Source organism: Mauremys mutica, unplaced genomic scaffold (assembly GCF_020497125.1).
Source record: "Mauremys mutica isolate MM-2020 ecotype Southern unplaced genomic scaffold, ASM2049712v1 000041F_np12_subseq_17779978:17974135_obj, whole genome shotgun sequence".
NCBI lineage: Eukaryota > Metazoa > Chordata > Testudines > Geoemydidae > Mauremys > Mauremys mutica.
In genome coordinates, this window is record NW_025422816.1 from 149,364 (window position 1) to 171,812 (window position 22,449).

The window sequence follows — 22,449 nt, forward strand, 5'->3', positions numbered from 1 at the left end:
TTGGACTGTAAAAAGAAATAGTATTTTTGAATTCACCTACAAGTACTGTAGTACAATCTCTTATCAGGAAAGTGCAACTTACAAATGTAGACTTTTTTGGTTACATAACTGCTCTCAAAAACAAAATCTAAAACTTTAGAGCCTACAAGTCCACTCAGACCTACTTCTTAGTCTGCTAATTGGTAAGACAAGTTTGTTTACATTTACAGGATATGCTGCTGCCTGCTTCTTATTTACAATGTCACCTGAAAGTGAGAACAGGTGTTCACATGGCACTTTTGTAGCTAGTGTTGAAAGGTATTTATGTTACAGATATGCTAAACATTCATATGTCCCTTCATGCTTTGGCCACCATTGCAGAAGATATACTTTCATGCTGATGATGGTTGTTAAATTATGTATTGAATTTGTGACTGAATTCCTTGGGAGAGAACTCTAGATCTTCAGCTCTCTCATCCACGTTCTGCCATATATTTCCTGTTCGTCTCAGATGATGACCCAGCACATTTGATTTAAGAACACTTTCACTACAGATTTGACAGAATGCAAAGAAGGTACCAATGTGAGATTTCTAAAAATAGCTACAGCACTTAACCCAAGGTTTAAGAATCAGAAGTGCCTTCCAAAATCTTAGAGGGATGAGGTGGGGTGCACGCTTTCAGAAATCTTAAAAGAGCAACACTCAAATGCAGAAACTACAGAACCCAAACTACCAAAAAGGAAAATCAACCTTCTGCTGGTGGCATCTGACTCAGATGATGGAAAATGAACATGCGTTCATCCACTCTGCTTTGGATAGTTATTGAGCAGAACCTGTCATCAGCATGGATGCATGTCCTATGGAAGATGAAGGGACATATAAATTTTTAGTGCATCTGGGACATAAATAGCTTGCAATGTCAGTTATAATAGGGCCATGCAAATGCCCCCTCTCACTTTTAGGTGACAAACAAGAAGCAGCCAGCATTATCTCCTGCAAATTGTATCCAAGTTTGTTTGTCTGAGCGATTGGCTGAAGTAGGACTGAGCAGACTTGTAGGACAAAGTTTTACATAGCTTTATTTTCAATGCAGTTATTTTTTTTGTACATAATTCTACATTTGTAAATTCAACTGTCATGATAAAGAGATTGCACTACAGTACTTGTATGAGGTGAACTGAAAAATACTATTTTTGTTCTTTACAGTGCAAATATTTGTAATAAAAATATAGTGAGAAGTATTCTCTGTTGTAATTGAAATCAATATATTTGAAAATGTAGGAAACATCCAAAAATATGTCCTGGGACACTTGCACCATACAGGCCTGCTTCTCCACTGCTCTGCACCTTGTGTAGTCATTTGCCCCTGTACACAGTGGGTGTGAAATGCTGCCACATTAGAATGCTTGTGTAACCCAGCCTAACACAGTGGGGCGTTTTGTCCCCCACCCCAGTAGCCAGGCCACCTAAAGAGGTGTATGAGTTTGCTAAGGAACCTGGATTCTTCAGCACAGGTAACAGAAGCTCAGTTTGACACAGGATGAAGAATCCTCGCAAGAGCTGGGGAAAATATTTTTTAATCATAAATTTGCCAAAAAATGCTTTTTTCACAACACAAGTCATTTGCAAATTCAAGTAGAAAATGGGGGAAAGAAATTGAAAAAGTCAAAACAGTTTGTTTTGGTCATTTGAGAATTAAATGAAAAATCAAAACATTTCTTCCATTTTGATGAGGAAAAACTGAAAAATAAAATGAGTTTTGATTTGAACTGATTGGTTTTCATTTTATTTTTTGTTCAGCCCCGAAATGAAAAATTCATTATTTGCTCAGTCCTGGTCCGCATGCAAATATTTTAATGTTGCATGACAATGTTCAGTGGGAAAGGTGGCAGAATCTCAATCTAGTTGCCCACTTGGGATAAACATTTAAAAGGGAAGGGGATAGTGTAATGCTGACAAAGCCCAGTCGGCAGGATTGAACTGGGGATCTCAGGAGCTTAGTGCATGAGCCTCTACTGCATGAGATAAAAGCCAACTAGCTATTAGCTGAGGCTGTAGACCAGACTCCTTAATTGTGCTCTCTTGAAGTGGTCTCAGTGCCACACGCTGAGCCAGAACACCACACCCAGAAAATGTGTGGGTTACAATAGCACTAACATAAAAAGACTACAAGGGTGGGAATTAAGATGGATTTGGCACTGGTTAGGGTATCAAAATTAAACTAAAGAATCTCAGTTGCTTCTGATTTATCCATGACTCTTTTGCTGCCCCAACTAACTGCACCAGAACCTCCCACCCCTTCAAAAATATCACAAGTAATGCCACGAAATGGTTTGTGCCACAAGACTGTACAGTACAGTGAGCAAGAAGGAATCCAATGGGAAATTGCATTTTCATGCGATCATGCTCATTTTACAAATGTTTACAATTTCCTTAATATTTATCTTTATTGAAGGCATAGAAACTGTCAGTAGAGAGGAGAGGCCTTTTCCTTAAGCATTACAAAATGCAGCCAGAAAGAACATGTGAGAAATGCAGCTTCATATGTTTAGAATGAACAGTAAAATATTTCCAAATTCAGTTACTTGGAAAGCTTTGTGCCTTGTGAGATATATGCTAAAGCGGCAAAACCCCAAAACAGTCAGGGTGCATCAGAGGTCCCCTTGAGACTTACATTTCTGTGTCTCTTGCATTCTCTGGAGTGGCTGGTCTTCAAGTGCTAATGGAGCTAAGCTCTATCAATATAATGTGAGAACAGATTATGGAAAAAACCTTGAAAACATGAAAAGAGCAGAAACGGACACACAGGTATTTGCCTGCCTCTGCAGAGAGCCTGACACAGGAGCTCAGAGAGGCATGAACTGCCCCATACATCAAAATGGGGTAACTCCGATGCCAAGTGATGGTGATATACATGTCTAGATTTTTAACTATTTCACTGCTGATCAAAGTAAGCAAGAAAAGAGAGGGAGGATTGGAGATCTGCCCGGGGTGGCATCTCATTTTCATGGTGAGAGTGGATGTTTTGAGGGAACTATTCACACTCCCATGGCCAATATCTGACCCTTGGGACTAAAAGACCAGATGCCACCAGTCCCACAGAGCCCAGCTAGGCATTTACCTGTTGAAATCCTGGGAAGGTGGGTGGGCGCACACCAAGAACAGCGGGGGCCAAGTGGGGGGTAAAGAGTTACCTCCCTTGGTATGGATGCTGCTTCTCCCTCTGCAGGAGGCTGGGGGCAGACACAGGCAGACATCACTGTCTGAGTTCTATTCAGTGGATAATCTCAAGCTTTTCTTTGCAGCCATGTGAGGTAGAAACATTTATTTTTAAATGAAAGCTGAGATTGACATAATCACATGACTGGGATCCAGGCATGTGGCTATTGTGCCTCCATCTTAATCTGGCCATATCCAGTGGTGTAGCTGAACCTTACAGAGAGCCCAAAGGGGAACCCGGCAGAGCATGTGTGCTCATGTTCTTTACACCTGCACAATCTGCTATAAGCAGCATCTCATATAGGCAGAGCTTGGATTGTGGGCAGGACTTGGGACAGTACCACCACCTTTTTTCCAGTTCAATCCAATTCCAATTCAAACTCTGAGGGAGAACAAGGAAGGGGTGACAAAAGAATACAGACTCTTTTCTCCCACCCTTCCCTGAAACAGAAAGTGGCACAAGTTCCCTTTTTTCTGAAAGGGGGATGAAGGTGGAGAAGGGCAAGTTCTTCCAGTTACCCTGCCTAACTCTTGTTCCCCAACAAAATGCTTCACTATCTATCTAAGGTATTTCTATAGCCCTGATTGTCAGAGTATCTGAGCATCTTACAAAACTTCTATGAAGCATGGAAGCCATATTATCCCCACTGTACAGAGGGAAAACTGAGGCATCAAGAGGCCTTGTACAAGGTCACACAGGAAGTCCGTGGTAGAGCATAAAATTGAACCCAGCTCAAATCCTAGGCTAGTATTCTAACCACTGGAAAAAAACTACCTGTCTCCAATATGCCACTCCTTGTTCCAATGTGCCAGTTTTTTACTTTGAAACTATGGCCAACATGCAGGTGAAGCAGACACATTGCTATCTGTAACCTTACCGCCAGAGATGGTCTATATTTGGCTGATTTTTTATTTGTTTGGGGTTTTTTATGTTGGTTTTTTTTTTAGATTTTTAATAAAATAAAAAGTTCCATTTCAATTTTTTACCCTTTTCTCTACCTTTTAAAAAAAAACCCACTTTTCTCTCCCTTTTCCCATTGGAAAGGGCAATGAAAGTCAATGGCTTTTTAAGTCACACAGGTCTTTTTGAAAATGTTACCCATCCTAACTAGCAACTGTTTCTAGGTAGGCTGTGGATTCAAAGAGAGTTCAGCTGGATGACAGCAAAGACCCAGTGCAGTTAATTGGAATCACATTTGGGGAATAACTCACTCCCAATCTTTGCAGTCCCCAAAGGATTTGCATTCTCCTATTGGTTAGCAAAGCCTTCTTTTCACTGATTACCTGAACTGTCAGTCCTGAGTATTTCACGCCCTTCCCTCATAATTACAACACCAGGGGTGTATAAAATCTGACCAGGTGAGGAGTGAAGTAAAGCAGTGTCTGGCGTACTGAGAAAGGTCAGTGGGTTAGTCTTTGAAGGAGTAGGACTTGTTGCTGAGGTTTTGTTTTAATTGTTTATATGGTTCCTTGGTCATGGCTTTGTACTTCTGTGACTAAGACATGTTTGTATGTGTAAATGTCTGTAGTAAGAAGCTGTGGGTAGGACAGGGGTTTGGAAGTTGGGTCTGGGGAACTTAATGCTCCCTGGCTTTAAGCCTCTTAGCTGGTGAGATAGGATCCCATTCTTCTTTCTCCCACCCCACCCCCCATAGTTAAAACTATTAAATGGCCTTTAGTAGTAGTGACACCTACTGCCTTTAATAGAATCTCATGGCACAGAGTGGTTGAAAAATCTTCTCCTTTTTGAGAAGGAATCCTCCTGTTTGCTTTTCTCCTTAGCTGTAGCAGAACTGAAATATTTCTTGCTTTTAAAAAAGCAGTGACAATGTATTTAGGAATATTTAGAGGACTAGTGAGATAATCTGATGAGGGCCCTGCCATTTCTTTTATTCCCTCTCTGGAGTAGAACACCACTCTTGTCTTTAGGGTGCTGTAACTTTTCCTTAAGAAACTCAGCTTGTATCTTCAGGCCTTTCTTCTTGCCCTTTTCAGGTAGATCTGATCATACCATGGCTTCTAATGGAAAAGACACAACTATGGCATCCCCAGAGCATGGGGAGGAAGAGCAACAGGTAGGTGCTCCCTCTTAAGCATTGCTAGTTCAACATGTGAATATGAAAGATGATTGGCTGTTACCTGGTAGTGGGCTTCACATATACACATCTCATTGTCTAGAGATTTGTGCAGTTGCTCTTCCAGAGGCTGCAAAATAGCCTGGTTTATAATGAGACTAAATTCTTCTTCCCTTAGTTAACTTTGTGATCCAGTTTCAGTACTAACTTCAAAAGCAGCTGTTGGGCCTCTTCAGATTTTTGACCATTAAGTAATCCTTTGATTGGGGCCAATACATAGGGTGACCAGATGACAGAGGTGAAATATCGGGACGGGGGGGGGGCAAGGGGGCGGGGCGAGTCGAGCAAAAAAAAAAGAAGTTGGCGGCGGAGCGAAACAAAAAACAAAATAAAAAACCCGCCAGAGCACAGGAAAAATTGGTGGGGGCTGAGAACCCACCAGCAGCTCCACGCCCCGCTCCAGCTTGCCTCTGCTCTGTCTCCACCTCCCCCCTCGGGGAGGGAGGGTAGCAGCACGGAGAGCCCCCCACATCAGCCAGAGGGACCTGCCAGGGGGCCAGGTGAGACCCAGCAGTGCTAGCCTTACCTGGAGCGGCTCCCAGTAAGCAGGCAGGTCCCCTCCCTCTGGCTCCTAAGGTTGCGCAGGTCGGATCAGGTTGAGGGGGGCAGGGGGGCTCGCTGCCGGCGCCTACAAGCCCCACCCCTGCAGCACACAGCAGAGACCTCCTCGGCGCCTCTGTGCATGCCTGGGGAGTGGGGCTGCAGCACTCTGCAGGCTTCTGCCGGCGGGCGGGCGCCAGGAGTTCAACTGTACTGCCCCAGGGCTCAGGAAGAAGAGGTGAGCGGTGCCGGCAGCATCAGCTTGCGTCCTCCACCAGACGGTTCCCCGATATCAGGACAAAGTGCGTCCCGACCGATGGAAGATCGGGACGCGGGACAAGTCCCCTAAAATCGGGACTGTCCCGATAATATCGGGACGTCTGGTCACCCTACCAATACATCAAGGGTGTAACCACTTGAAAAAGTAAAGGTTCAGCCCCAGTGTAGAACGTTGCCTCCCTGACTCACTGTTCTGTCCCTTGCCTCACTAGAATGTCTTGAGGAGGGTGGCCAGTCTACCTTTAGTCAACTCTGCCTATGATCTGGCTGCCACTGCCTATGCTTCCACCAAGGAGAGCCATCCCTATGTGAGGTCCATCTGTGACATGGCAGAGAAGGGAGTGACCTCCATAACCAATGCTGCAGTTAGCAGTGCACAGCCAGTTGTAACTAAACTTGAACCTGAGGGTGAGTAAAGCATCTATGCAGACCTTTCTATTTATATGGTACAGTTTCTCAACAGTAGGCTCTAACACCCTGTCGGGAAGCTTTCATCTCTAAAACTCAGGTCCATGAAGATCAGTACTCCTTCAGTACTGGAGGAGAAGCTGGCAGTGGGGGTGGTGGTCCTATATAGGAATATACAGTAGCCCATGCATGTAAGCTAACATCTGCTAGAGGCTAACAAAGGGCTTTGCTTACACTAATTACTATTGCTGAGCCTGCCCTCACCTTCACTGTAGCCAGGAGGTGAGATTAGTGCTAAGCTCTTTCCCTTTAAGAAGCAACACCCTTTGAAAGGTACCTAATTGCAAAATGAGGTTTCCTCATTCTGCAACCAGAGAGCCTCAAAATCTAGGCTGTCACCAACAGAAGTTGGTCTAACAAAAGATTACCTCACTCATCTTGTCTAATCTCTCTGGACCAACATGGCTACAACAACACTGCAAACAGACTACAACTGCTAAACTTTTCTTAACTAGCTGCTTATCAGGCAATAGCTCCACAGCAATGGCTGTTCCCTGACTTGCTTCCTTCATGAGAACAGTTAGTTGGACTTATTGCAGCCAAGGCATTGCAAAAACTTCTTGGTGCCTTCCAGAGGGATGTTAAATGTTTGATCAAAAAGCTTCAGAGCTGTAAGACTATGGAGTGAGATCATTGCACTTTATTCAGAACATAAAAACCTTTTTACTTGGAGAGGGAGCCTGGAAAGTAATGCCTAGACTGCTTGGGTAAGAGAATTCTGCAGTATGTATAGATGGGATGAGAAAGTGTTCAGTTATGACTAGCATCTATCTTAATTCAGTTGCCCAGTTAGGATGCATGGGAGGAAGCATGGAACTATGAACTATTGAAGGGGACACTATTGTAAAAATTTTCCATGAGAGAGAGTTCATAAGTTGCAGGAGAGGGAGGGAACCACCTTACATGGGGAAGGAAGGGGGAAATGTGCAGCCCCTACAACCCAGAACAATTGCTGCCTGAACATATTGGAGAACTGAAGCTCTCATTACAGATGTGAGCCAGAGTCTGTAAATATTACAATAGCAAAACTGACCAATTAAGAAACTGAACTCTGCTTTTTCTATAGTGACAACAGCAGAGGAGGGTGTCTCTGAAGTACCTGACAAAGTGGAGGAGAATCTACCAATTCAACAGACTGCTGATGAGGTAACTTTCACTACCCCCTCACTAGACAAAACATCATGCCTTTCTGAAAGGGATGCCAATAATGGGATGCTTCCTCCAGCAGAGGTACACTCCATACTAAAAGTGGTCAAGAGGCAGGAGCTGGGGTCTAAATATAACTCTGGTCTGATGCTTAACAGCAAGATGCAGTTCTTCCCCTGAAGATGTGACCTATGGGGCAGAGCAGGTGGTAATCCCCTCCCCAACCTCAATCTCTGGGTAAATGTGATGGTATGGCCCTGAATTACTGTACAATATCTTGCTTGATCACTCTTCTGTAGGCTACATCTGAAACACAGGAGTTGGCCTCTTCCAGACTGATAGATGTCAAGGAGACCATGATCAGAATGGTAGATATGACCAAAGAGGCTGTGCAGGACAGTATGAAGACCACCAAATCAGTGGTCACTGACAGCATGAGCACAGTTGTGGAATCAAGAATGGGCCAACTGGCCATAAGTGGAATGGAAGCAGTGCTGGAGAAATCTGAAGAGCTCTTGGATCACTATCTTCCCATGACAGATGATGAACTAGGTCAGAACACATGAATGACAGGTCCACTATCACTAAAAGTTTAGGGTAATCCTCCCTTTGGGCCAAATTTCTCTCTAGGCTTAATCTTATCTGTCAGCAAATGCAGGCTCATTCTACAGCCTTTTCATATCTTAACCCTCAGTCTCAGCTTTCAGTTGGTGGGCATGTAAAATGATCTGAGCAAGAAGTGGGGACAGGGGGGCACTAGAAAGAATGATGGGCATGATTATTCATTAGAAGTCAGGCATTAGTAAAGTAAGCAAAATTATTAGTAATGCTGTGTGGCATGTGGGTTTTTGTGTTAAGGCTGAAGCTACCTCTATGGTACTTGATAGGTGTTAAGACCAACACTTGTTACAAGGGAGCTTAAGATTTAGCAGATAAGTATGGCTTGTACTCCTTTACCAATCTCTTAACCTGATGGTGAACAACCTGAACTCTCTTTCCTGTAGCTAAACTTGCTGAATCTGTGGAAGGGGCTGAAGTGTCTTCAGCACAACCACAAGTGCATCGGAGTTACTTCGTGCGTTTAGGTTCCCTGTCGACCAAACTTCGCCAACGTGCCTACCACTATTCCCTAAACAAGATGAGACATACCAGTCAAAGCATCAGAGAGGCTCTTTCCCAGCTTCATCAAACCATGGGACTGGTAGGAACTCGACTATCTCTCAAAACTGATGCCCTTCAGGGCGGGCAACACTCTAACCACACCTGTATAGAATGTGATACAATGAGGCTTAGACCTCATTCATAGTTGTGTTATGTAACTAGACCCTTCTCCTCTTGATGCATTGAGCATACCACACTGTGGGGTGAAGGCATGTCAAACAGTAGAACTAAATAATTGATGTGCAAATGTCTCATCTCTTAATATGCTTAATCCATTTCTAGATTGAATACCTTAAGCAAGGTGTCTCTCTCCAAGAAGTCCAGGAGCAGTTCCATCACATATGGCTGAGCTGGAATAAGGAGCAGCCAAAAAGCAGTGAAATGAAGGATTTGGCAAAACCAGAGGTATGTACATTGGGTGTGTGCATTGGGGGTGGTGGTGTCAGCTCTGGTCTGAAGTTAGCCATCCTGCAAGGCCAAGAATAATTGCATCTTTGGATAAGTAGCTCAAACTGAGGTGATTTTAGTCTTACTACATAAAGTTGTTCCCTTTTTGAGCATAATGAGTGGCTTCCTAGCTTAGACATCCCTAAAGTGATGTGTCACCAGCAAGGTCTGTGCCCAAGAAGCATAGTTGCTTTAGATTCATGCTTACTACTTTTGAAACCTCTGCCCAGCCTGAAAACTGATTGTAGATCATGGGATTGCAGCCAGTGACACACCTGCTAACTTGGCTTAGCTCTATTGTGACCTATCTTACATGGCTTATGGCCTCTGTTAGAAGTCACTTGTGACAATGGAGGCTCTTAAAGAAGGCACAACTTGGCATCTTTATCCTGAAAGATCATGGCAGACCTTGTTGGTGCCCATGGTCTTGCAATCAGTGGTCTGATGGAAGCATAACTTGCTGCCTAACAGCATCACCTGAGGCAGTCACAAGTTTGATCCTTATTGTGTTTTGAACATTAGAATTAAGCTTCTATTTCTCCAACAGATGGAGTCTGAGACTTTGGCTATGTCCCGCAGCATTATCCAGCAGCTGCAGGATGCCTGCCAGATGCTAGTATCCAGCATTCAAGGTCTCCCCACCAACTTTCACGATAAGGTTAAACAGGTGTATCGCAACATCGAAGAGCTTCATGCATCCTTCTCCACTGCCCATTCCTTCCAGGATCTCTCCAGCAGCCTCCTAACCCAGAGCCAGGAGATGGTGACCAAGGCCCAGGAATATGTAGATGAGCTGATGGCATACGTGATGGAGAATACTCCTCTGTCTTGGGTTGTGGGACCATTCATCCCATCTGGTAAGGTGTCTGCAGACTCCCTTGAACTGCAAAACCAAGAAAATGAGGCTGAGGAAGCCTCCAAGTCTAAGGAGGACCTGTGACCTAGAAACCTGAAACTTCAACTTCTAAGGAAGAAGGCAAATTCATTTAGTCTTCCTTCTGACTTTGTGTGTACTGTCATACTTCAGGAAAGACACCAGTGGCTAGTACTAGTATGCACTGTGCCTAAATCTCTACTAATTTCTGGAGGTGTTGTGTGACTGCTATAATGTAGATAATGTCTCGGCTCAGCTCAGATAATACTTGTTTGTGCTATCATTGTCTTCAAAATAAAATGTCATTGCATTTGAATGAAGGTCTAATCTGCTCTTTCTAAGAGGTGATTTCCAGTTCTAGAGTAGACATCTGTGCCTGCAATTAGTCATGCTATATGTAGCCTTGTTTGCAATAGCAGCAACCACTGGCATTACTGTTTACACACTTAAAAGCCTGGGCCGTTTACCCTGTATACCATAGTACCAAATCTAGAGCCTTAATTTGTAAGTTCTAGATCAACTACTGATATGTAACCAGAAACTAAAGCATGTTTAAACTTAGAACAGAAACAAGTTTTGTTGCTCTCATGGCTGTGGTAGAATTGCACTTGGGATTTCAGGTAGCCACTTCTGAAAAGCACACAGTGCAGTTGGTTAAAATTCCTACCACTGTCTAGCCAACCTGGGCTAGACACTACCTGGGTTGCTCAGTCCTGGCCCCTACCCCAGGAGAGAACAGGCCTGGGATTCTTTTGCCCATCTCAAAATAGGGCTGTCCCTAGAGGGGCTCTGGGACAAATGTCACAGCCTATGAAATATTTGTTCTGGTGGGTGGATGTGCTAGTGTGTAATCTCAACCACCTATAAAATCACTTGAGGTCTGAATCAAGGCTGCATACTTCACAGCTGGAAATGTGAAAGGTTGTAGATGCAATCTTCACCCTTAGGAAAGCAGGCCCTTTAAATCCACATCATAGTGACAAGTGTGTCTAGTTTTCTGTGGGTACAGGCTGTCTGGTACCTTAAAGGCAACATTTATTTGGGCATAAGCACACTTTTAAACAATAGAATACCAATTAAATATTTTTGGATGTCCTACATTTTCAAATAGAAATCTATTACAATACAATCTGTACAGTGCTCACTATATATATGTAAAAAATATATATATAAATAGTGGACTGTAAAAAGAGAAGTGGTTTTTTCAATTCACCTACAACTACTGCACTACCTCTATCAGGAAAGGGCAATGTAGAAATGTAGACTTTTTTGGGGGGGTTACATAACTCTTCTCAAAAACAAAATGTAAAACTTTAGAGCCTACATGTCCACTCGGTCCTACTTCTTGTGCCCATTGGTAAGATAGACAAGTTTGTTTACCTTTACAGGAGATGCTGCTGCTTATTTACAGTGTCAACAGGTGTTCACATGGCACTTTTGTAGCTGGTGTTGCAAGGCATTTATGTTCCCAATATGATAAACATTCATATGCCTCTTCATGCTTCTACCACCGTTGCAGAGGATATGCTTTCATGCTGCTGATTGTTAAAAAATAATGCATTACTTAAATTTGTGACTGAACTCTTTGGGAGAGAACTCTATATCTTCAGCTCTATTTTACCCATTCCGCCATATTTCCTGTTAGCAGTCTCAAATGACCCAGCATGTTTGTTTTAAGAACACTTTCACTGCAGATTGGTACCACCTTTGCATTTTGTCAAATGTGATATTTCTAAAACTAGCTACAGCACTTGACCCAAGGTTTAAGAATCAGAAGTGCCTTCCAAAATCTTAGAGGGATGAGGTGGGGTGCACGCTTTCAGAAATCTTAAGAGCAACACTCAGATGTGGAAACTACAGAACCCAAACCACCAAAAAGGAAAATCAACCTTCTGCTGGTGGCATCTGACTAGGATGATGAAAATGAACATGCATTCATCCACTCTGCTTTGGATAGTTATTGAGCAGAACCTGTCATCAGCATGGATGCATGTCCTATGGAAGATGAAGTGACATATTAATTTAAGTGCATCTGGGACATAAATAGCTTGCAATGCCAGCTACAATAGTGCCATGCAAATGCCCACTCTCACTTTTAGGTGACAAACAAGAAGCAGCCAGCATTATCTCCCACAAATTGTATCCAAGTTTGTTTGTCTGAGTGATTGGCTGAAGTAGGACTGAGCGGACTTGTAGGACAAAGTTTTACATAGCTTTATTTTCAATGCAGTTATTTTTTGTACATAATTCTACATTTGTAAAGTCAACTGTCATGATAAAGAGGTTGTACTAGAGTACTTGTATGAGGTGAATTGAAAAATACTATTTTTGTTCTTTACAGTGCAAGTATTTGTAATAAAAATATAGTGAGTACTATACACTTTGTATTCTCTGTTGTAATTGAAATCAATATATTTGAAAAGGTAGAAAACATCAAAAAATGTCCTGGGACACTTGCACAATACAAGCCTGCTTCTCCACTGCTTTGCACCTTGTGTAGTCATTTACCCCTGTGCCCAGTGGGTGTGAAATGCTACCACATCAGAATGGTCCTGTAACCCAGCCTAACACAGTGGGGTGTTTTGTCCCCACCCCAGTAGCCAGGCCACCTAAAGAGGTGTATGAGTTTGCTAAGGAACCTGGATTCTTCAGCACAGGTAACAGAGGCTCAGTTTGACACAGGATGAAGAATCCTCACTGGAGCTGGGTAAAATATTTTTTAATCATAAATTTGCCAAAAATGCTTTTTTTCAGAACACAAGTTATTTGCAAATTCAAGTAAAAAATGAGGGAAAGAGATTGGAAAAAGTCAAAACAGTTTGTTTTGGTCATTTCAGAATGAAATGTTTTGACATTTCATTTCAAATAGTTTCATGTTGAACATCTGGAAATGAAACACTTGATTTTTTTTCATTCTGAAATGGTGTTTCCTTTCAAAATTTAGCTAGATTTTAGAAAAGGGAGGGAGTAAAAAGCACCCAAAACCTACATGAAATGAAAAACTGAAAAAAAAAAAAAATCACTTAGGGTCAAGTGAATTGTTTTGTTTGGCTTGAAACACGTTTGCTCATTTATTCCATTTTGATGAGGAAAAACTGAAAAATAAAATGAGTTTTGATTTGAACTGATTGTTTTTAATTTTATTTTTTGTTCAGCCCCGGAAATGAAAAATTCATTATTTGCTCAGTCCTGGTCTGCACGCAAATATTTTAATGTAGCATGACAATGTTAAGAGGAAAAGGTGGCAGCATCTCAGAATCTCAATCTAGTTGCTCATTTGGCATAAACATTTAAAAGGGAAGGGGACAGTGTAACGCTGACAAAGCCCAGTTGGCAGGATTGAACTGGGGATCTCTGGAGCTTAGTGCATGAGCCTCTACTGCATGAGCTAAAAGCCAACTGGGTATTAGCTGAGGCTGTAGACCAGACTCCTTAATTGCTCTCTCTTGAAGTGGTCTCAGTGCCACATGCTGAGCCAGAACACCACACCCAGAAGATGTGTGGGTTACAATAGCACTAACATAAAAAGACTACAAGGGTGGGAATTAAGATGGATTTGGCACTGGTTAGGGTATCAAAATTAAACTAAAGAATCTCAGTTGCTTCTGATTTATCCATGACTCTTTTGCTGCCCCAACTAACTGCACCAGAACCTCCCACCCCTTCAAAAATATCACAAGTAATGCCACGAAGTGGTTTGTGCCACAAGGCTGTACTGTACCGTGAGCAAGGAGGAATCGAATGGGAAGTTGTATTTTCATGCAATCATGCTCAATGTACAAATGTTTACAATTTCCTTGATATTTATCTGTATTGAAGGCATAGAAACTGTCAATGGAGAGGAGAGGCCTTTTCCTTAAGCATTACAAAATGCAGCCAGAAAGAACATTTGAGAAATGCAGCTTCATATGTTTAGAATGAACAGTAAAATACTTCCAGATTCAGTTACTTGGAAAACTTTGTGCCTTGCAAGGTATATGATAAAGCAGCAAAACCCCAAAACAGTCAGGGTGCATCAGAGGTCCCCTTGAGACTTACATTTCTGTGTCTCTTGCATTCTCTGGAGTGGCTGGTCTTCAAGTGCTAATGGAGCTAAGCTCTATCAATATAAAGTAACAACAGAGTATGGAAAAAAAACCTTGAAAACATGAAAAGAGCAGAAACGGACACACAGGTATTTGCCTGCCTCTGCAGAGAGCCTGACGCAGGAGCTCAGAGAGGCGTGAACTGCCCCATTCATCAAAGTGGGGTAACTCCGATGCCAAGTGATGGTGATATACATGTCTAGATTTTTAACTATTTCACCGCTGATCAAAGTAAGCAAGAAAAGAGAGGGAGGATTGGAGATCTGCCTGGGGTGGCATCTCATTTTCGTGGTGAGAGTGGATGTCTTTAGGGAACTATTCACACTCCCATGGCCAATATCTGACCCTTGGGACTAAAAGACCAGATGCCACCAATCCCACAGAGCCCAGCTAGGCATTTATCTGTTGAAATCCTGGGAAGGTGGGTGGGCGCACACCAAGAACAGCGAGGGCCAAGTGGAGGGTAAAGAGTTACCTCCCTTGGTATGGATGCTGCTTCTCCCTCTGCAGGAGGCTGGGGGCAGACACAGGCAGACATCACTGTCTGAGTTCTATTCAGTGGATAATCTCAAGCTTTTCTTTGCAGCCATGTGAGGTAGAAACATTTATTTTTAAATGAAAGCTGAGATTGACATCATCACATGACTGGGATCCAGCCATGTGGCTATTGTGCCTCCATCTTAATCTGGCCATATCCAGTGGTGTAGCTGAACCTTACAGAGAGCCCAAAGGGGAACCCGGCAGAGCATGTGTGCTCATGTTCTTTACACCTGCACAATCTGCTATAAGCAGCATCTCATATAGGCAGAGCTTGGATTGTGGGCAGGACTTGGGACAGTACCACCACCTTTTTTCCAGTTCAATCCAATTCCAATTCAAACTCTGAGGGAGAACAAGGAAGGGGTGACAAAAGAATAAAGACTCTTTTCTCCCACCCTTCCCTGAAACAGAAAGTGGCACACGTTCCCTTTTTTCTGAAAGGGGGATGAAGGTGGAGAAGGGCAAGTTCTTCCAGTTACCCTGCCTAACTCTTGTTCCCCAACAAAATGCTTCACTATCTATCTAAGGTATTTCTATAGCCCTGATTCTCAGAGTATCTGAGCACCTCACAAAGCTTCTATGAAGCATGGAAGCCATATTATTCCCACTGTACAGATGGGAAACTGAGGCATCAAGAGGCCTTGTACAAGGTCACACAGGAAGTCTGTGGTAGAGCATAAAATTGAACCCAGCTCAAATCCTAGGCTAGTATTCTAACCACTGGAAAAAAACTACCTGTCTCCAATATGCCACTCCTTGTTCCAATGGCCAACATGCAGGTGAAGCAGACACATTGCTATCTGTAACCTTACCGCCAGAGATGGTCTATATTTGGCTGATTTTTTATTTGTTTGGGTTTTTTTATGTTTTTTTTTTAGGTTTTTCATAAAATGAAAAGTTCCATTTCAATTTTTTACCCTTTTCTCTACCTTTTTAAAAAAAACCCACTTTTCTCTCCCTTTTCCCATTGGAAAGGGCAATGAAAGTCAATGGCTTTTTAAGTCACACAGGTCTTTTTGAAAATGTTACCCATCCTAACTAGCAACTGTTTCTAGGCAGGTTGTGGATTCAAAGTGAGTTCAGCTGGATGACAGCAAAGACGCAGTGCAATTAAGTGGAATCACATTTGGGGAATAACTCACTCCCAATCTTTGCAGTCCCCAAAGGATTTGCATTCTCCTATTGGTTAGCAAAGCCTTCTTTTCACTGATTACCTGAACTGTCAGTCCTGAGTATTTCACGCCCTTCCCTCATAATTACATCACCAGGGGTGTATAAAATCTGACCAGGTGAGGAGTGAAGTAAAGCAGTGTCTGGAGTACTGAGAAAGGTCAGTGGGTTAGTCCTTCAATGAGTGGGACTTGTTGCTGAGGTTTTGTTTTAATTGTTTATATGGTTCCTTGGTCATGGCTTTGTACTTCTGTGACTAAGACATGTTTGTATGTGTAAATGTCTGTAGTAAGAAGCTGTGGGCAGGGGTTGGGAAGTTGGGTCTGGGAAACTTAATACTCCCTGGCCTTAAGTCTCTTAGCTGATGAGACAGGATCCCATTCTCTTTCCTTTCCTGTCCCCTGTAGTTAAAACTATTAAATGGCCTTTAGTAGTAGTGACACCTACTGCCTTTAATAGACTCTCCAAAAAAACCAAGGACTTTCAAACACTCTATGCCATGAGAAGGAATCCTGCTTGCTTTTTCCTTAGCTGTAGCAGAACTGAAATATTTCCTGCTTTTAAAAAAGCAGTGACAATGTATTTAGCTCACTAGTCTTCTAAATATTCATAATCTGATGAGGGCCCTGCCATTTCTTCTACTCCCGCTTTGGAGTAGAACACCACTCTTGTCTTTAGGGTGCTGTAACTCTTCCTTAAGAAACACAACTTGTAACTTCAGGCCTTTCTTCTTGCCCTTTTCAGGTATCTGATTCTACCATGGCTTCTAATGGAAAAGACACAACTATGGCATCCCCAGAGCATGGGGAGGAAGAGCAACAGGTAAATCCCTCTTAAGCATTGCTGGTTCAACATGTGAATATGAAAGATGGCTGGCTGTTATCTGGTAGCAGGCTTCACATATGCACATCTCGGTGTCTAGAGATTTGTGCAGTTGCTCTTCCAGAGGCTGCAAAATAGCCTGGTTTATGAGATTTAAGAATTCTTCTTGCCTTAGTAAACCTTGTGATCCAGTTTCAGTACTAACTTCAAAAGCAGCTGTTGGGCCTCTTCAGATTTTTGACCATTAAGCAATCCTTTGATTGGGGCCAACACATCAAGGGTGTAACCACTTGAAAAAGTAAAGGTTCAGCCCCAGTGTAGAACATTGCCTCCCTGACTCACTGTTCTGTCCCTTGTCTCACTAGAATGTCTTGAAGAGGGTGGCCAGTCTACCTTTAGTCAACTCTGCCTATGATCTGGCTGCCACTGCCTATGCTTCCACCAAGGAGAGCCATCCCTATGTGAGGTCCATCTGTGACATGGCAGAGAAGGGAGTGACCTCTATAACCAATGCTGCAGTTAGCAGTGTACAGCCAGTTGTAACTAAACTTGAACCTGAGGGTGAGTAAAGCATCTATGCAGACCTTTCTATTTATATGGTACAGTTTTTCAAAAGTAGGCTCTTAACACCCTGTCGGGAAGCTTCCATCTCTAAAACTCAGGTCCATGAAAATCAGTACTCCTTCAGTACTGGAGGAGAAGCTGGCAGTGGGGGTGGTGGTCCAATATAGGAATAATACAGTAGCCCATGCATGTAAGCTAACATCTGCTAGAGGCTAACAAAGGGCTTTGCTTACACTAATTAGTATTGCTGAGCCTGCCCTCACCTTCAGTGTAGCCAGGAGGTGAGATTAGTGCTAAGCTCTTTCCCTTTAAGAAGCAACACCCTTTGAAAGGTACCTAACTGCAAAATGACATCTCCTCATTCTGTAACTAGAGCGGCTCAAAATCTAGGCTGTCACCAATAGAAGTTGGTCCAACAAAATATTACCTCACTACCTTGTCTAATATCTCTAGACCAACATGGCTACAACAACACTGCAAACCAATTACAACTGCTAAACTTTTCTTAACTACCTTCTTATCAAGCATTAGCTCCACAGCAATGGCTGTTCCCTGACTTGCTTCCTTCATGAGAACAGTTAGTTGGACTTATTGCAGCCAAGGCATTGCAAAAACTTCTTGGTGCCTTCCAGAGGGATGTTAAACGTTTGATCAAAAAGCTTCAGAGCTGTAAGACTATGGAGTGAGATCATTGCACTTTATTCAGAACATAAAAACCCCTCACTTGGTGAGGGAGCCTGGAAAGTAATGCCTAGACTGCTTGGGTAAGAGAATTCTGCAGTATGTATAGATGGGATGAGAAAGTGTTCAGATGCTAGTCATAACTATCTTAATTCAGTTGCCCAATTAGTATGCATGGGAGGAAGCATGGAACTATGAACTATTGAAGGGGACACTAATTTTTCATGGAAAATCTTTACAAAAGAGTTCATCTCTTTTGGGGAGAGGGAGGGAACCACCTTACATGGGGAAGGAAGGGGGAAATGTGCAGCCCCTACAACCCAGAACAATTGCTGCCTGTCCATATTGGAGAACTGAAGCTCTCATTACAGATGTGAGCCAGAGTCTGTAAATATTACAATAGCAAAACTGACCAATTAAGAAACTGAACTCTAGTTTTTTCTATAGGGACAACAGAGGGTGTTTCTGAAGTACCTGACAAAGTGGAGGAGAATCTACCAATCCTTCAACAGACTGCTGATGAGGTAACTTTCACCACCCTCTCACTAGACAAAACATCATGCCTTTCTGAAAGGGATGCCAATAATGGGATGCTTCCTCCAGCAGAGGTACACTCCATACTAAAAGTGGTCAAGAGGCAGGAGCTAGGGTCTAAATATAACTCTGGTCTGATGCTTAACAGCAAGATGCAGTTCTTCCCCTGAAGATTTGACCTATGGGGTAGAGCAGGTGGTAATCCCCTCCCCCAACCTCAATCTCTGGGTAAATGTGGTGGTATGGCCCTGAATTACTGTACAATACCTTGCTTGATCACTCTTCTCTAGGCTACATCTGAAACACAGGAGTTGGCCTCTTCCAGACTGACAGATGTCAAGGAGACCATGATCAGAATGGTAGATATGACCAAAGAGGCTGTGCAGGACAGTATGAAGACCACCAAATCAGTGGTCACTGACAGCATGAGCACAGTTGTGGAATCAAGAATGGGCCAACTGGCCATAAGTGGAATGGAAGCAGTGCTGGAGAAATCTGAAGAGCTCTTGGATCACTATCTTCCCATGACAGATGCTGAACTAGGTCAGAACACATGAATGACAGGTCTACTATCTTTAAAAGTTTAGGGGAATCCTCCCTTTAGGCCAAACTTCTCTCAAGGCTTCTCAATCTTATCTGTTGCCAAATGCAGGCTCATTCTACAGCCTTTTCATAGCTGAGACTGAGGGTTAAGATTTTAGTTGGTAGGCATGTAAAATGATTTGAGCAAGAAGTGGGGACAGGGTGGTACTAGAAGGAATGATGGGCATGACGATTCATTAGAAGCCAGTCATTATCAAAATATACAAAATCTTAGTAATGCTGTGTGGCATGTGGGTTTTTGTTTTAAGGCTGAAGCTACCTCTGTGGTACTTGATAGGTGCTAAGACAAATGCTTGTTACAAGGCTGCTTAAGATTTAGCAGATCAGTATGGCTTGTACTCCTTTACCAGTCTCTTAACCTGAGGGTGAACAACCTGAACTCTCTTCCCTGTAGCTGAACTGGCTGAATCTGTGGAAGGGGCTGAAGTGGTTGTGCTGAAGACACAAGAGCATCGGAGTTACTTCGTGCGTTTAGGTTCCCTGTCAACCAAACTTCGCCAGCGTGCCTACCACTATTCCCTAAACAAGATGAGACATACTAGTCAAAGCATCAGAGAGGCTCTTTCCCAGCTTCATCAAACCATGGGACTGGTAGGAACTCAACTATCTCTCAAAACTGATGCCCTTCAGGGTGGGGAACAGTCTAACCACACCTGTGTAGAATGTGATACAATGAGGCTTAGACCTTATTCATAGTTGTGTTATGTAACTAGACCCTTCTCCTCTTGATGCATTGAGCATACCACACTGTGGGGTGAAGGCATGTCAAACAGTGGAACTAAATAATTGATGTGCAAATGTCTCATCTCTTAATATGCTTAATCCATTTCTAGATTGAATACCTTAAGCAAGGTGTCTCTCTCCAAGAAGTCCAGGAGCAGTTCCATCACATATGGCTGAGCTGGAATAAGGAGCAGCCAAAAAGCAGTGAAATGAAGGATTTGGCAAAACCAGAGGTATGTACATTTGGGTGTGTGCATGGAGGGGCGGGGGTGGTGTCACTTCTGGTCTGAAGTTAGCCACCCTGCAAGGCCAAGAATAATTGCATCTTTGGATAAGTAGCTCAAACTCAGGTGACTTTAGTTTTATTATAAAAATTGTTCCCTTTTTTGAGCATAATGAGTGGTGTCCTTTCTTAGACATCCCTAAAGTGATGTCATACCAGCAAGGTCTGTGCCCAAGAAGCATAGCTGCTTTAGATTCATGCTTACTACTTTTTAAACCTCTGCCCAGCCTGAACTGATTGTAGATCATGGGTTTGGAGCCAGTGACATGCCTGTTAGCTCTATTCTGATCTAAGCCAAGTTAAGCCATTTTACGTGGCTTATTGCCTCTGTTAGCCTCCGTTGTCACAAGTGGCTTCTCTTAGAGGCCAAGTTGTGCCTTCCCTTTCTTGATCCTGAAAGATCATGGCACACCCATTGCAGACCTTGTTGGTGCCCATGGTCTTTCCATCAGACTGCTGTGATTGCAGCATAACTTGCTGCCTAACAGCATCACCTGAGGCAGTCACAAGTTTGATCCTTATTGTGTTTTGAACATTAGAATTAAGCTTCTATTTCTCCAACAGATGGAGTCTGAGACTTTGGCTATGTCCCGCAGCATTATCCAGCAGCTGCAGGATGCCTGCCAGATGCTAGTATCCAGCATTCAAGGTCTCCCCACCAACTTTCAGGATAAGGTGAAACAGGTGTATCGCAACATCGAAGAGCTTCATGCATCCTTCTCCACTGCCCATTCCTTCCAGGATCTCTCCAGCAGCCTCCTAACCCAGAGCCAGGAGATGGTGACCAAGGCCCAGGAATATGTAGATGAGCTGATGGCATACGTGATGGAGAATACTCCTCTGTCTTGGGTTGTGGGACCATTCATCCCATCTGGTAAGGTGTCTGCAGACTCCCTTGATCCACAAAACCAAGAAAATGAGGCTGAGGAAGCCTCCAAGTCTAAGGAGGATCTGTGACCTGGAGGACCTGAAACTTCAACTTCTAAGGAAGAAGGCAAATTCATTTTGTCTGACTTCGTGTGTACTTTCATACTTCAGGAAAGACACCAGTGGCTAGTACTAGTATGCACTGTGCCTAAATCTCTACTAATTTCTGGAGGTGTTGTGTGACTGCTATAATGTAGATCATGTCTCAGCTCAGATACTACTTGTTTGTGCTATCACTGTCTTCAAAATAAAATGTCATTGCATTTGAATGCAGGTCTAATCTGCTCTTTCTAAGAGGTGATTTCCTGGTCTATAGTAGACATAGCATGACTAATTGCAGGCGCATATATGTAGCCTTGTTTGCCATAGCAGCAACCACTGGCATTACTGTCTACACACTTAAAAGCCTGGGAAGCTTACCCTATATACCATAGAACCAAGCCTTAATTTCTAAATTCTAAATTGACTACTCGCCTCTAAACATGCTTTAGTTTCTGGTTGAACTTGGAACAGAGACATTACTTTTGTTGCTCTCCTGGCTGTGGTAGATTTGCACTTGGGATTTCAGGCAGCCACTTCTGAAAAGCAAACAGTGCAGTTGCTTAAAATTCCTACCACTGTCTAGCCAACCTGGGCTAGACACTACCTGGGTTGCTCAGTCCTGGCCCCTGCCCCAGAAGAGAACAGGCCTGGGATTCCTTTGCCCATCTCAAAATAGGGCTGTCCCTAGAGGGGTTCTAGGGCATAAATTTCAGTCTATAAAATATTGGTTATTCTGGTGGGTGGATGTGCTAGTGTGTATGTAATCTCAACCACCTATAACATCACTGAGTCTGTATCAAGGCTGTATATTTCCACACTTCACAGCTGGAAATGTGAAAGGTGGTAGATGCAATCTTCACCCTTAGGAAAGCAGGCTCTTTAAATCCACATCATAGAGTGACAAGTATGTCTAGTTTTCTGTGGGTACAGGCTGTCTGGTACCTTAAAGGCAACATTTATTTGGGCATAAGCTTTTGTGGGTGAAGGACCATTTCAGATGCATCCTCAACCCTTTTTGTCAAAGGGTGAGTCAGCTTTTCCCACAGCCTCAGACTACCTGCCAAATAAAAAGGCATCAATCACTTGCTTCTTATTTTCCATACAGTAAAATAAGAGCTTTTGAATTTCAAAAGAAGATGGTACAGTGCTCATAATACAGAGGATATGGGTTCTGTTTAGGGTACCACATACCCTAGGAAAGCAAAAACATTAGGGCCCTTGTGCTT

General features: G+C 43.0%; 2 protein-coding genes across 3 annotated transcripts; both read left to right on the plus strand.

The window, feature by feature from the left end:
• Positions 1 to 4,518: 4,518 nt before the first annotated feature.
• On the plus strand, positions 4,519 to 10,330 carry LOC123356914 (perilipin-3-like). 2 transcript variants are annotated; one of them, XM_045000179.1, is made up of 8 exons: positions 4,519 to 4,599; positions 5,195 to 5,274; positions 6,366 to 6,561; positions 7,688 to 7,767; positions 8,067 to 8,319; positions 8,772 to 8,968; positions 9,211 to 9,333; positions 9,923 to 10,330. In XM_045000179.1, exons 2-8 carry the CDS (start codon positions 5,212 to 5,214, stop codon positions 10,313 to 10,315), a joined length of 1,305 nt encoding a protein of 434 aa, XP_044856114.1. In that variant the 5' UTR covers positions 4,519 to 4,599; positions 5,195 to 5,211; the 3' UTR covers positions 10,316 to 10,330. The 2 variants fall into 2 exon arrangements, with proteins under 2 accessions (XP_044856114.1, XP_044856116.1); XM_045000181.1 differs by having other exon boundaries at positions 4,587 to 4,633.
• Positions 10,331 to 16,129: 5,799 nt separating this feature from the next.
• LOC123356915 (perilipin-3-like) lies at positions 16,130 to 21,265 on the plus strand. Its single transcript, XM_045000182.1, has 8 exons — positions 16,130 to 16,204; positions 16,789 to 16,866; positions 17,232 to 17,427; positions 18,559 to 18,635; positions 18,936 to 19,188; positions 19,643 to 19,839; positions 20,082 to 20,204; positions 20,819 to 21,265. The coding sequence occupies exons 2-8, from the start codon at positions 16,804 to 16,806 to the stop codon at positions 21,209 to 21,211; spliced, it is 1,302 nt and encodes a 433-aa protein (XP_044856117.1). The 5' UTR covers positions 16,130 to 16,204; positions 16,789 to 16,803; the 3' UTR covers positions 21,212 to 21,265.
• Positions 21,266 to 22,449: the final 1,184 nt, after the last annotated feature.

Coding starts and splice junctions, on each gene's coding strand:
- LOC123356915 (XM_045000182.1), top strand. CDS start 16,804: ATGGCTTCTAATGGAAAAGACACAACTATGGCATCCCCAGAGCATGGG. Junction 16,867..17,231: donor ATGGGGAGGAAGAGCAACAG/GTAAATCCCTCT, acceptor TTGTCTCACTAG/AATGTCTTGAAGAGGGTGGC. Junction 19,189..19,642: donor CATGACAGATGCTGAACTAG/GTCAGAACACAT, acceptor TCTTCCCTGTAG/CTGAACTGGCTGAATCTGTG.
- LOC123356914 (XM_045000179.1), top strand. CDS start 5,212: ATGGCTTCTAATGGAAAAGACACAACTATGGCATCCCCAGAGCATGGG. Junction 5,275..6,365: donor ATGGGGAGGAAGAGCAACAG/GTAGGTGCTCCC, acceptor TTGCCTCACTAG/AATGTCTTGAGGAGGGTGGC. Junction 6,562..7,687: donor AACTAAACTTGAACCTGAGG/GTGAGTAAAGCA, acceptor CTTTTTCTATAG/TGACAACAGCAGAGGAGGGT.